Below are 14,993 nucleotides of genomic sequence, written 5' to 3'. Positions count from 1 at the left end.
CACAATCAGCACCACCGGATATAGAGTCGGGTAATTTTTTTTTTGTACGAAAATTCTCAGAATATTCAAATATTGTTCAAAAGATTTTTCTTGCTATTAACATTTGATTTTGGAATAAATGGACTTTCCAGAATTAAAACCACATAGACCGAAATGTGTTAGTTTCAGAAAAGGTTTTCATCCTGCTCCTTCAAATTTTCTTGTCACTGTGGTTGAAAAATATAGTTGATTTGACCCTACTAATAATCAGAAAAACAATAAACTTTTTAAGAACATTCTTTTCCTAAGAATTTTTTCTCAACATTCTACCCATCTATGGTCAGCCTAACATTAATGGCACTCTTAGCTGGCAGGCCTATAGTGCTGTTACTGTACAGGGAGTTGTCAAAAAAGAGTCCCTACAATGGAAGATGTTTTGCACAGAGTAATTACATTTTATGGTGAGGCTGGAAAAAAACCATTATTAGGAGTATGCGTTCAGTCCATTCAAGGTGTTTAATATGAACTTGGTGACATCACAAGTGAGTCATTCCATTTGTGGAGGATTGCTGTTTAAATTCCTGTCCTTTTCCTACAGCCTTAGTACTGCTGTACAGCGGGGAGAAGTTCCACTGGCAGCCAGCGAGCTGTAAAACTGTATTCCCTTACTTTGGCCACACAGCAGAGCCAAAATGGTTAGATCATGGGCTTGGCAGGCTGCATTGTGTTGTGTACATTGAGATTGGATGTAATTCTTTGCTGAACTATTCTGTTACAAGGAAATGGCATCTGCTCTGCATGAAATCCCCATGTTTTTATAGGTTTTAGCTTAGGAAGGCAAAGCAATCACTAGCACAATAACTGACAAGGAAAAACAGACACGTGTGAGCACGAATACATGCACACACATTCACACATTGTAAAGTCACCTTTGAGCACTACAGCATATGTAGTTCCATTAGTAAGTATACAAATATGGCTGTTGAGACCAGAAATAATTAATTGTTATTATCGTTTAGTCTAGCCAACCACTTGCACGGTAAGTTTAATGAATTTGATAGTGTATGTGTGTGTGTGTATATACTGTGTATGTATGTGTGTGTGTATATATATATATATATATATATATATATATATATATATATATATATATATATATATATATATGAATTTATTTTTTGTTAAAAGGGTCATCCTCTTTACCGAAATAGAGAAAGCTTGACTGTCACTCTTGCTTATACTGGTACAGAGTAAGGCAAGGCTCACCTCCCTATGTGCTGACTGCGGAGGTTATGTCATCATAAAAATTCATATTAGCCATATAGATATAGTGAGTGCTACTTCTTTCTGGGTGGCCTATGATCTATAAATCATAACTTGATCCACATGAGGATTATTTTGAAACAATTTTGCGACAGACTGACTGGAAATACAGTTGTGACCAAAATTATTCAACCCCCACTGAAATTGAGTGTTTTGGCCAGTTTGACATTGCTTTTGATCATTCAGTCATCTTGCTTACATTTACATTAAAGAGGCACTTGTAGGTCAGACAAATATAACATAACAGTTATAATGAAATAACCACAAATGTCTTTTCTGTGCTCACAGCATTATCAGTTTTATTCAACCCCCAAGTGACATTCAATCTTAGTACTTAGTACAGCATCCTTTTACAGTTATAACAGCTTTTAAACGTGAAGCATAGCTTGACACAAGTGTCTTGCAGCGATCTACGGGTATCTTCGCCCATTCTTCATGGGCAAAGGCCTCCAGTTCAGTCACATTCTTAGGCTTGCGCACTGCAACTGCTTTCTTTAAGTCCCACCAGAGGTTCTCAATCGGATTTAAGTCTGGTGACTGCGATGGCCACTCCAAAATGTTCCAGCCTTTCCTCTGCAACCATGCTCTAGTGGACTTGGAGGTATGCTTGGGATCATTGTCCTGTTGAAAGGTCCAACGTCTCCCAAGCCTCAGGTGTGTGACGGACTGCATCACGTTTCCATCCAATATCTCCTGGTACTGAAGAGAATTCATGGTACCTTGCACACGCTGAAGCTTCCCTGTACCTGCAGAAGCAAAACAGCCCCAAAGCATGATTGACCCTCCACCATGCTTCACAGTAGGCAAGGTGTTCTTTTCATCATAGGCCTTGTTCTTCCTCCTCCAAACATAGCGTTGATCCATGGGCCCAAACAGTTCTAATTTTGTTTCATCAGTCCACAGAACACTATCCCACAACTTTTGTGGTTTGTCCACATGGCTTTTGGCATACTGCAGTCGACTCTTCTTATTCTTTGGAGACAGCAAGGGGGTACGCCTGGGAGTTCTGGCACGGAGGCCTTCATTACGCAGTGTGCGTCTTATTGTCTGGGCTGAAACTTCTGTACCCACATCTGACAAATCTTTTCTCAGTTCCTCAGCAGTCACACGGGGACTTCTCTCCACTCTACGCTTCAGGTAGCGCACAGCAGTCGAAGTCAGCATCTTCTTTCTGCCACGACCAGGTAGCGTTTCAACAGTGCCCTTTGCCTTGAATTTGCGAATGATGCTTCCTAAGGTGTCTCTTGGTATGTTTAACATCTTTGCAATCTTCTTATAGCCATTGCCCTTCCTGTGAAGAGAAATCACCTCTTCTCTTGTCTTCCTGGACCATTCTCTTGCCTTCACCATGTTTGTAACCACACCAGTAAATGTCTAGAAGGAGCTGAGTATCACAGTCATTTTAAAGCTGCCTAATTGGTGCTTATTATGCTTGATTGCTGCTCGGTGACATCCACAGGTGTTTTCAATACCTGATGGAAAGCACCTGTATGAACCTCTGTTCTTCAGAGTGGTAGTCTTTAAGGGGTTGAATAATTGTGGCAATGAAGAAACCACATAAGAACCATTTACTACTGTATTACATAAACAATTGATGTCATTTTAGTTGCATTTGGGTAGTTACAACGTCCTTGTAGGATTTGATTCTGAATACAATTCCAAATGTACACTATAGTCCCTAAACCCCTTTACAGCATTGGGGGTTGAATAATTTTGGTCACAACTGTATTTGCAGTATTAGATGTCAGGCCAACCACCACCAGTCTGGAGGTTTGGAAAAGTTCAAATTATTTTCCCTTTTCCCTTCGCGTGACATTGGCTAAGTGGATTTGCCCAACATGCAGTGTACAGTGGACACGCTAGCTAGGGATCTTGAGGGTCTGAACTTTATAGTTGGTAGATCAGAGCATCTTTGGGTTTAGCTCGTTACATTGATTAAACTAAAGCTTGCCAGGATATTGCATTTTGGTTCTAAAAATAAAATGTTTTTTGTCTTGTTACAGCAAGTGGTCACAATCAGAGTTAGCAAATGACACAAAGCTTTCTTTATATTCTTCTTCTAGGAAAAGTATAAAATGCATCATCTCTTAACTTTCTTATCAGTAAGCATTTTAACAACACAAAATTAGTCATGGACCTGAGGAGAAACTTCTGCTGAAATAGTTACATTAGTGATATTTTTTCATTGTGTCCTTGGAACATTTCATATTGTTTTCCATTGGTGCTGCTTCAACACTACTGTTTATGCAACAAATTTAGGGAATCAGAGTAACTTGATACATGAGTATACTGAATATGTGGTCTGGATATTGTAAATTGGACCCACTGCACATTTATTTATCATACAGAACCAGTTTCATATGATTTTTTAAAAAACTTAGCACCAATTATGCAGGTGTAATGCTCTTCTCTTTTTTTTTTTTTTTAAGGGTTTCCCAGGAGACATTGGGCCACCAGGACAAAATGGACCAGAAGGCTTGAAGGTGAGATGTTCATAACGTGGTATACCTCGTTGTAAGATGTTATTGACCAGTGAAGAAAAACAAAACAAATGATTGAGAGTGAGAATTTTGGAGATTGTACTGGCAGAGACCACATCTTTACTGTTTGTATTGAGGCTTCTCCAAAACTCTCTCTTCTATGAAATTGACGTTGGATGCCTTCCCATGGCAAAGCAGCGCTGGCTCTCCTTTGCTTCTCTCTTTTTTTCTGAAGAGATCCTATGAGATTTGTCCGTCATTTTTATGAGACCCTCTTTCTTTTTGCTGGTTTGCAGGGAAAGCCAGGAGCTAGAGGATTCCCAGGGCCCAGAGGACAGCCTGGGCTTGACGTGAGTATTGATCACTAGAAAAGTACCCGATCAGGTCACAGTATTAATCATAATCCAGACACCTGTTGTGTCATGGAGCCTATCGATATCCATAATATCCGAATACCCAGTTAACTTGGTGCAGCTTCTCACTCTCTATCTCAGTTTTACGTTCTTTTGATTGACGTAAGCAATATGCCGGAACTCTCAATCTTGCATCAATGGGAACGAGATCTCAATGCCTCCTTTTCACAAGTCCAGAAGGAAAGAATCACCAAAGCTTCTCTGGCCAGCAGATACCAGGAGGGGGCCTATAAGATCCTCACTCGATGGTACACAACTCCAGAAAAACTGAACTCCATGTTCCCCCAAGTACCGAACGCTTGTTGGCACTGTGGGGAATCTGATGGGACCCTTCTTCATATCTTCTAGAATTGCCCAAAGCCTAAATTCTTCTAGGATGATGTAGAAAAAATGATCAAACCCCCAATGGGAGTGACCCTCAACAAAACCCCAGCTGCTTACCTTCTGAATGACACTCCTTTATCCAATAAGAAATGTAAAACTTTTAACTTGAACATTTGCTAACAGCTGTGAAGGCTTGTATTCTGACATTATGCAAAAGTTCAAGCCCCCCCACAATAGCTCATTGGAAGGTGAGGATTGAGGAGATTCAAGAAATGGAAAGCCTTACCATGATTCTAAAGGAAATGGAGGACAAATACTGGAATGTCTGGGCTCCCTATTTCTTCTATAGAGACCAGACCTCTCTTGCCTCTCAATCATGACTTTTTCTTGCGGCAGGTATCTGGATTCCTTTACCTGGTACCTGGCATTGTCCAAGAGGGAGAATGTTTCTGTAAATTAACCTTTCCTTACCCCACCCTTACCCACTCACTCTCCCCCTGCCCATCCTCTTCTTTTTTTCTCTGGCATACTTTCTTTAGTTTTTCTTTTATTTTACCATGGCCCCTTTGTGCTAGTGTTTTTCTGAAGTTTACCTACTGTACAAATTATTTACCTTTATGTAAAATGTATAAAACGTCTCTGAATTTGACTTTTAGTGCTGAATGTTAACAGCTCCTGGTCATCAATAGCAATATCTGCATAGGCTCCATCGACCTCCCTTCTTCATGTGTATGTCTTTGCACTGCTAGTTGTGTTGTATAATGCCCATTTCTACATGATCATATAATGTTGTCATATGTTTTCTTTTTTTTCTGTTCTGTGTTGCATAGCTGAATTCCTTGACTACTAAATAAAGCATTTAAAAAAAAAGCAGGAACTCTTTAAAAATTACTATAACTATACTAATACTATAACTTATAATAACTCAAAATTTGTACTTACTAAAATTAAACTGTAGGTTCCAATTGAAGTCATAAAACGCCTAACTGAAGTCAGAGAAATAGATATTTAAGTTTCATTCACACTGTTCTACTTGTTTTGTGACTTTGGACACTAAAGTCGCATGTCAAGTCGCACCCCGTGTTTCTGAATGACAACCATTCAAATATGTGCAACTTAAAGTCACAGCAACTTTAAAAAGGTTCCTGCACTACTTTGGTTTGACTTTCATGTGACTTCACATCAAAGTCGCACCTGAATGTTATACATGTGGCAGGTGTGCAACAGTTGTTCATTATCATTGGTCAAAGCCAAAGTTGCATCCAAGGCTCACACATCCAAAGTTGCATCAAAGTTACACTCAAAATTGTGCTTCTTTGGAGTCGCACTAGTGTCGATAGAGCCTTAGCTAATATTATTATACAGTATTTATAAAGCGCCAATAGTTCGCTCAGCGCTGTACATTACAAAGGGGGACAGAACATGTGACAGAACAATACCAATACAATGCAAAACATGAGGGGATCGAGGGCCCTGCTCTTTTGAGCTTACAATCTACATTCTCCATTTTTATAGTCCTGTTGCCACTTTCCTGCTATGACATCTTTATATAACTATGCAGTCCAATAGATCACTTTGCACAGTGTTTTCTGTAATCTAGCATGCCAGCCTAGATCATTGGAATGTAAGTGCAAAAAGTGTATTTTCGCTAAGAGATAAAGGTGTTTCAAGGCGTATCTAAGTAAAAATCATCATATGCAGTGGTGTAGAACTATAAAAAGAAATAAATGGTGTGCAATTTCATTTTTCTTTAAAATATGTATGTGATACAGGGGGTCCTTGGTAACAGTCTTTATTATAAAACCAAGAGACCTCTCCTTCCCTCTTTGTAACCTACTGTATCAGTTGCCTGTCAATAGCTATATTATTGAATAGAGTAAATAATTTGACAAACCTAGTGTATTTGACACCCAAGGCAGAACATTTCAACACCCTCCTGCTCTAACATTATTTTGGTAATATGAATTATAGTTATTTGAGAAATAACAAACAGAAAAAAATGCTCCCTTAGAATACTGGTCAATTGAAATAGAGTCCCTATACAATGGTCAAGGAAGGGCCACCTTGCAATGATGTTTAGTGGAAAATGATCTCTTCCACTGGTGGTCAGTTGGTGAAGTACCCCCTTTCAATAGTAGTGAACGAGAAGATTGCCCATTATTTTGGTAATCAGTGAAAAATGCCACCTTAGGCTGGCCATACATTATACAATTTTCTTGTACAATTTTCCTTTAGATTTACCAAAACCACTTTTTCAGGCAGGCCCCTGCAAGGTAAATCCAAAGAAAATTGTATAATGTATGGCCAGCCGTACAGATAGCAGAAAGATCATTGGTGTCTGTGGTAGAAAGAGGCTCCATTGTCTCCACTCCTATAGCTCTGTCAAGTGATGTTGACTCCAGAACTATGCAGGCACCATCAGGCAGGAGGTCATTTGCCACTACTCAAGGAACCCTAAATAACTTATGGAGAAACCCTGGTTAAGGTTGCTCTAGGGACACCTTGGTTTTGAGTAGTACCACTGAGTGGAGAAACCCTTTCTTGGAGGAGAAAATGTTGGAAATAGAAGAGACGATAGCCATGGGAAACTCATCTTTCTTTTCCAGACAATGGAACCCATAGCTTTACTGTATTACAATCTAACTTAAAATTGGTATATGCAAAGACTGTTATCATTTCTATTTTTTCACAGACATCCATTAATTATATGGATGGAGGAGCAACAAAAAACCATAACAACATCTTTTTCCTGACTTGGCACGTGTATTATAAGAAGCTGTAATTTTTAACCTGAGAGTTTAAGTTAAATTATATCTGACCTGTCATTTTGTTTCCTTTCTAGGGAGAGGAGGGACCAATTGGGCCACCAGGAGCTCCTGGCCTGGAGGTACAAATTTATTTTATTTTTATTCACTTAGCTTGTTGTGTTTTTGCATTTTTGTTTCTCATAGACATTAGCAGGAAATGAAGCATTTTCCTGCTAAACGTTTTTATAGCTTAATATAGAAGCTTTCGGAGATGACCCTGGCCAGAATGAAGTCAGTACAGGCCTTATTTATAGGGCAGGAATAGAAGCCCCTTTATGTCTGGAGCATTGCTGTCATCTCACACTGAAATGCCTCTAATTAGGTAATTATGGCTGGCAGTTGCAGATATAGGTGCAATGTGTGCCCCACTGAGAACCCGTCCACCCCTCAATACTCATGGGCAGCTCCTCCTGCTGTCACCAGTGGTCATCTACTTTTCTGTCACCTCTGCATCTTGGCTTGTTAACAGTCTATCTTTGATTGCTCTGCTTAGCAAGACGTTTGCTGATTTATTTGCAGCAAAGAACCTTGAAAGTACAGAAAATATGTGAATTCTTTCAAGAACTTTTTTGCATCCTTCAACTGTACAATCAACTGTATAAGGTTTCTAGATTTGCATCAGGCACTGGGATTTTTTATCTTTTTTTTTTCCCTCATCTTGTATCAAATTAGTTGTCCTGAGTGAGACATGTGGTTCTCAGCCAGCATTACTATATATTTTTAGTAGAACTCCGTACCTGGCTGTCAGATCACCTGCTGCATTATAAAATTATAATAAGCACTAAACCTAGCAAGTTTGCCTGGTATGATATACTTTGGTTTCTTAAAAATTGTACTGTTAATAAAGCTAAACTCCCAGCAGATGGTAAAAACTCAATGGAATACTGTTATGTATTAATTAAAAAATCATTACAATCATAACGAGCAGGGACCTCTGATTCCTCTTTTATTGAATTGTATTGTAACTGTATCATCTGCTCTCATTTTGTACAAGCGCTGTGCAAACAGTTGGTGTTATATAAATCCTGTATAATAATAATAATGGAACTAATGTTTGTGTTGGCATTTATCTCGATATCAACCTACCCTAATCCTCCTGCACAATTGTGCACTCATGCTGGGAGTGGAAGAGACAGCACACTGAATCAGTTAGGCTTTGCTGCATGCACATGTGCTGAAAAGAAAAACAATAATGATAAAAGAAAGATACGTTCATTAGTCTACTGCTGTATAGACTATCCAAGCTGCGTTGGCTATCTAGAGTAAATTAAGGTCACATCAATTTCTGTGCTGTTGCAGGGTTATGTGAATCCCAAGACTAGCTGGACAAAATAACTCCTTTGGTAGGTAGTACAGCTCCACTGTCTGTATTTGTAAATTTAGTTTTTTGCCTAAAGTTCAGTATTAAGGCTCCATTCACACTAGGGCTTTTCAAATCGCGGGCGGAATTGCCACGATTTGAAAACGTGCTGTGAAAATGCGTGATTGCGTTTTCAGGTGCCATTCGTCTCAATGACACCTGAAAATGCAAGGCGTTTTTGCCACTATAGTGGCACGATTTTCCACACAGCAAACACACCGCGAGCATGAAAACAAAATTGCAGGTTACGATTTGAAAAGCCCCAGTGTGAATGGAGCCTAACAAATGTCTTTTTAGTAATATATTTTACGATTTTGTGTTTCATTGCTACTGGTTTTTCAAAATGGTTCATGAATTGTCAAAGGTGTTATGAATCACTGTTTTGAACTAAAAATTGGAGCATGAAAAACTTTAGTAACCAAAGCTTCTAAATGTCAGAAACAATGGCAAGGTCTTACAATGATATTACATAAATAGAGTAAACAAAAATTATCACTATAACGTATATTGAATGTCTAGGGAAGATTATCCACACTTGGGAGGTGGTATGGAATAGGTAGAGGCATACAGAATTTATCTGCATAGGTAGCAACCCAGTATGGTGGGAATTGAAGGGAAGGATTGTATTTTCTTCCTTATAAAAGAAATGTAGGCACATGGACATCTAACCACTGTGCTTTCATCCAGGTGTTTTAGTGCACCTGGAAGGCATTGCTGCCTGCAGCCTGTCAAAGTCTACTGCAGGCTGAAATACGCTGGCTGGATGGAGCCTAAAACATTAAAATTCTGGGATTGGAAGGGGCTAGACATCCCATGTACAATGGTCCCTAAGCTGCAGTTGACTTCGGAGAAAAAACAAACATGGGGACTTCTGTACCTTTAGGCCCAGTTCACACTTGGGCATAGCAGAAACACAGGCAGAAATACGTGTGTCTGCAAACACTCAAAAAACACACTAAAATGTGTAACATGCTTGTAGTGCTATTATTTTTTAATGGCAACCAAAACATGGGTAGCAGTCACACACTTTTGTGTATGGTAAAAGGCTTGAAAAATGTGTAAACATACGCAAAACACATGCGACGCATATGCTCTTGGCTCATGTCCAAAATTTGGTATATGAGCTTTTTTAGTGTGTTTCGGAATGGAGGGAGGCCCATTCAAATGAATGGTGACTCTCCTAAAAAAAAGTGCTATAAAAATGTGCAAAAAAAGCACTAAAAAGGTGCAGTAGCATCACTCAAGTGTGAATGCGGCCTTAAAGTGTTACTAAACTCAGATCAGTAAAATCAGTCTGTATATGCAGTAAAGCATGCTTGTTACACTCACTGTGAAACCTAAGGGGTTAATCCTCCACATTGTGTAAAAGGCTGTTTGACCCTGTCTTCTGTGATCCTCCCCTTCTTCTACTGTCCCCAATCCATCTGCTGATAGTACAGAGCTCTAGGAGTCACTCTGCACATGCTCAGTTTAGTGTATATTGCTAGAGAGGTTTTTTTTTTTGGGGGGGGGGTACATGTGATCAGCACAAAGCCAATCAGCACTGTCCAGACAGAGGGTCAGGAGTTATGCTATGCAGCCTCATAGGACAGTCAGAGAAGAATGAAAACTCCTACAAATGTAACCAGTGCTCAGCTGTACACTTATAGAAGTCACAAGACTGCTATATACTGCTGATGAGAAAAGGTATTTAGCGGTTTATATTTACTAAAGTAATTGCATTTCCATGTTCTGTGTACTGTGGGAGACCAAATATAGTGAATGCAGGGTCCTATGTTTAGTAACACTTTAATGTTGTTTGTGTAGTAGAAAACTGAACACAGTTTAGTAGATTTTGTTGTTTTAGTGAAATCATTTACTGATTTGTGTAGGTGGATCTTTTAAAAGTTCTGTGTCAGCACTGTTTATAGCAAGTTCTAGTTGGATATAGCAGGTCTTGAGCTTATACCACAAAATAGATTTTAGTAAAGCATGCATTCTAACATTTGTGCTACTTGTTTTAAACTACATCAAAGATTACAAGTTAGGAAACCCTCTTGCATAATTAAGCTGTAAGAGTAAAGCGCAGACTTTTGCAGAAGAGACTGACTATATTTGTACCTTTCTAGATACCCATGCAGCTAAGCACTGCTCAGTTGCTGAGAATTGGTCTCCTGAAGTATATTGGGGAAATTATACTTCCAGGAGTGCTAGTCTCCTTGGTGGTCCCACACAGGCCTCATTGGTTCCTCCTATGGACCTAACGTCATTGCAACACACAGTAATGACGTGACGGTCACAAGGCCCTCTCTGACAGGTATCCATCGTCTGAGCCTTTTTTTTGGGGGGGGGGGGGGGGAGACTAGTTGATATTGTCTTTCCATGAGAGAGACTGGTGCCCGGGATGCCTGCAGAGTGCTCCCCCTCAATAGGTACAAGCATGCATGTTAATGCAATGAGAATATTTTATTTTAGAAAACATGTTACGCAGTTAATTGTTATTGTTGATGGGTAGCTTGAAGTTGAATTCACGGCGAACAGTGACACAGATTAAAAGTTTATAAGGGAGCTGTTTTACCTGCCAGAGGATTTGTATTTCTTGTGATCCAAGCCTGAGATTTACACAGCCCTATCACATAGCAGAGCTGAGTAGTTGACATCACTTTGAGTTAAGAAATGTGTCCTCTTTCCAACCCTTGTCTGCTTATTGAACATAAGGAGCAGCAGGAGACAGGCAAGGTCATCTCTCTGTTCACTTTGCTCTGTATTCATATTAGCATGCTCTTTTTTAACACATGTGCATGTGGCACACCCACTTGGTTCCCTGTCCTACCCTCCCTCTCCCAGTATGAGTGCTGCTGTATAGGCTGTTGCAAAAACTGATAACCGATCAAATGGATGTATTTATGCTAGCTGTATTTAAAACAATCATGTAATGATTTTTTTTCTAATTAATACATATCTGTGACAAGTGTGAGCTTTTAGACAGGTAGGGTTTATTAAAGGCTAAATCTTCATACATATTGCTGTGTTTTGACATATTCCTGTTCAACAAATAATAATATTGGATTATTTTAAAGCATTCAATCTGAAATGCATGTATTTTGTCTTTTTTTTTTTTTCTGTAGGGATACCCAGGCCGAAAGGGGTTCCCTGGTATTCTTGGAGCAGAGGGACTAAAGGTAAGAGAGGTGGATTCCAAACACCAATGAAAAAGCCAGTTATAGAGTGATGTAACCTATTCTAATTCAAAGGCATAGCTAAGATATTAAGGCCAGATCTTCCCACTCTCACCACTATTAAATAAGATTTCTGCACTTAAATTATTGTCATTTCTGAATCCACAATGTAAAGATTTGGCTTCATGCAATTCATACTGAGATCTCCTCCCCATCCTGCTCATATTTCTGCTGTAATTAGTTCTTGGCCTCATTTACTCTGTTTAGAAATCCTTCCACACAAAGGACAAGGTCAATTGGATATTTGTGCATGATGTTTTCTTATTGAGCATTGCAGCTCACTATGTCATACAAGGATTGGAGTAGAGGAACCCACTCAAAAGAGCTATGTTTATGACATTTTTGCAAACCCTCCACTATGCTGGCATTGAAGGAGAAAAATATGCTGAAATTATTAAACCAACATTAGAGTAGAAAATGCACTGATTTTTAGTTATAGGAATGCTTCAGTCAAAACTGAAAATCAACACTGGGTCTAGGCTATGAACATTAAAACTTCAACATAACAGTTAAACTATTCTGTCACTGAATATTGCAGCTGCAGACACTGAGGAGCAATTCATCCCCAAAGTTCAAAATAAAAGCAGTGAAGTAAGTGTTTATATTAGAGATTAGAAGGCTGGTAGGCTGCCAAGCGATGGCTAATAGGGTGAAGCTGAGCTACCAAGAGTAGGTAAAACTGAGAAACTTCTGCTGCAAACCTTGAGGATGAATTACTCAACAGTGGCTACAACTACAGAGGTCAGTATGGACTTGTTTTAAAGTTTATTTACTGCTTGTAAAAAATATGTAAATATTGAAATGCCCATTGCTTGTCTTCAATTCTTTAAGGTGCATAGAGGAATCAAAGTCTACCTGTTCATTTCTGTAGTTTTATCCAGATTTTACAGTCCACCAGTTCACCCTATTACATTTGTTGGTGTTATGATGGTCTGAGAACCCCTTTTGCTTCCCTGTTTGTAATGCAGAGAGAGCAATTCTGAAACACACCCACTGCAAGTCTGTTGTCTTTCACATACAGAATGCCTCGTGTATCAAAATGTGAGTAGATTTCTCACCATTCAGACTCCGCATTCTGCATTGGAAGTTGGAATCTGATTGTTGATACATCTAGTACAAAGAGAGGAGGCAAGTTGGCATAGCAAAGGTTTAAGGAAGCATACTTTCCTGCACCACATGTAAGGAGTACATAAAATAGATGGCTGTGATTTCAGGTTAAATGTCATGTGACCTGGCAATAGAAAATTTTAAGATAGAGAGCTGAACTGCAGGCACTTTGTGGTGCCATTTGGTACCCACATTAGCCTTTGCCCCAGGCAGCCTCTTGGGTTCTAGGCCAAGGATGGGGCCATGACTTCTGCTCTTCTCCTACCTAACACTATACAGTGGATATAAAAAGTCTACACACCCCTGGTAAAATGTCAGGTTTCTGTGATGTAAAAAAATGAGACAAAGTTTAATCATTTCCGAACTTTTTTTGCCTTTTAATGTGACCTATAAACTGTACAACTCAATTGAAAAACAAACTGAAATCTTTTATTGGGGGAAGTAAACACAAAAAACTAAAATAATGTGGTTGCATCACTGCACACGCTTTTATAACTGCGGATTTAGCTGTGTTCAGTATTAAGCAATCACATTCAAAATCATGTTAAATAGGAGTCAGTACACACCTGCCATCTTTTAAAGTGCCTCTGATTAACCCCAAATAAAGTTCAGCTGTTCTAGTAGTTCTTTTCTGACATTTTCATAGTCGCATCCTACAGCAAATGTCATGGTCCGCAGAGAGAGCTTCCAAAGCATCAGAGGGATCTCATTGTTAAAAGGTATCAGTCAGTAGAAGGGTACAAAAGAATTTCCAAAGCATTAGGTATATCATGGAACACAGTGAAGACAGTCCTCATCAAGTGGAGAAACTATGGCGTAACAGTGACATTACCAAGAACTGAACGTTCCTCCAAAATTGATAAAGAGACGAGCAGAAAACTGGTCTGGGAGGCTGCCAAGAGGCCTACAGCAACATTAAAGGAGCTGCAGGAATATCTGGCAAGTACTGGCTGTGTGGTACATGTGACAACAATCTCCCATATTCTTCATGTGTCTGGGCTATGGGGTAGAGTGGAAAGACGGAAGCCTTTTCTTACGAAGTAAAACATCCAAGCCCAGCTACATTTTGCAAAAACACATCTGAAGTCTCCAAAAAGCATGTGGGAAAATGTGTTATGGTCTGATGAAACCAAGGTTGAACTTTTTGGCCATAATTCCAAAAGATATGTTTGGCGCAAAAACAACACTGCACATCACCAAAAGAACACCATACTCACAGTGAAGCATGGTGGTGGCAGCATCATGCTTTGGGACTGTTTTTCTTCAGCTGGAACTGGGGCCTTAGCCAAGGTAGAGGGAATTATGAACATTTGCAAATACCAATCAATATTGGCACACAACCTTCAGGCTTCTGCTAGAAAGCTGAACATGAAGAGCAATGTCATCTTTCAGCATGACAATGATGCAAAGCATACATCCAAGTCAATAAAGAAATGGCTTCACCAGATGGTGAAAGTTTTGGAATGGCCCAGCCAGAGCCCAGACCTGAATCCCATTCGAAAATCCGTGGGGTGATTTGATGAGGGCTGTGCACAGGAGATGCCCTTGCAATTTGACATGTTTGGTGTGTTTTTGCAGGGAAGAGTGGGCAAATATTGCCAAGTCAAGGTGTGCCATGCTGATAGACTCATACCCAAAAAAACTGAGTGCTGGAATCAAATCAAAAGGTGCTTCAACAAAGTATTAGTTTAAGGGTGTGTACACTTATGCAACCATATTATTTTAGTTTTTTATTTTTACTTCCCTCTACCTAAAAGATTTCAGTTTGTTGTTCGACTGAGTTGTACAGTTTATAGGTTACATTAACCACTTGCCCTCCATAGGATTTACCCCCCTTCATGACCAGGCCATTTTTTACTGTTCGACACTGCGCTATTTCAACTGGTAATTGCGCGGTCATGCAAAGCTGTACCCAAACAAAATTTCTGTCCTTTTTTTTTAACACAAATGGATCTTTCTTTTGGTGGTATTTGATTACCAGT

At 39.4% G+C, this 14,993-nt stretch overlaps 1 protein-coding gene across 2 annotated transcripts in view; it reads left to right on the top strand.

Moving 5' to 3' along the window:
* Positions 1 to 14,993, top strand: part of COL27A1 (collagen type XXVII alpha 1 chain) — a 592,361-nt gene that overhangs the window by 280,294 nt on the left and 297,074 nt on the right. For both annotated transcript variants that reach the window (XM_089692938.1, XM_089692937.1), the window contains exons 20-23: positions 3,732 to 3,785; positions 4,079 to 4,132; positions 7,362 to 7,406; positions 11,794 to 11,847. In XM_089692938.1, the coding sequence (XP_089549064.1) occupies positions 3,732 to 3,785; positions 4,079 to 4,132; positions 7,362 to 7,406; positions 11,794 to 11,847 (207 nt within the window). The remainder of the gene's footprint in view (positions 1 to 3,731; positions 3,786 to 4,078; positions 4,133 to 7,361; positions 7,407 to 11,793; positions 11,848 to 14,993) is intronic.

This window comes from Staurois parvus, unplaced genomic scaffold (genome assembly GCF_062004578.1).
Source record: "Staurois parvus isolate SC_StPar_1 unplaced genomic scaffold, SC_StPar_1.0 ptg000608l, whole genome shotgun sequence".
Lineage (NCBI taxonomy): Eukaryota > Metazoa > Chordata > Amphibia > Anura > Ranidae > Staurois > Staurois parvus.
Note: the sequence above shows the minus strand (reverse complement) of the source record. Positions and strands in the feature narration are given on the sequence as shown.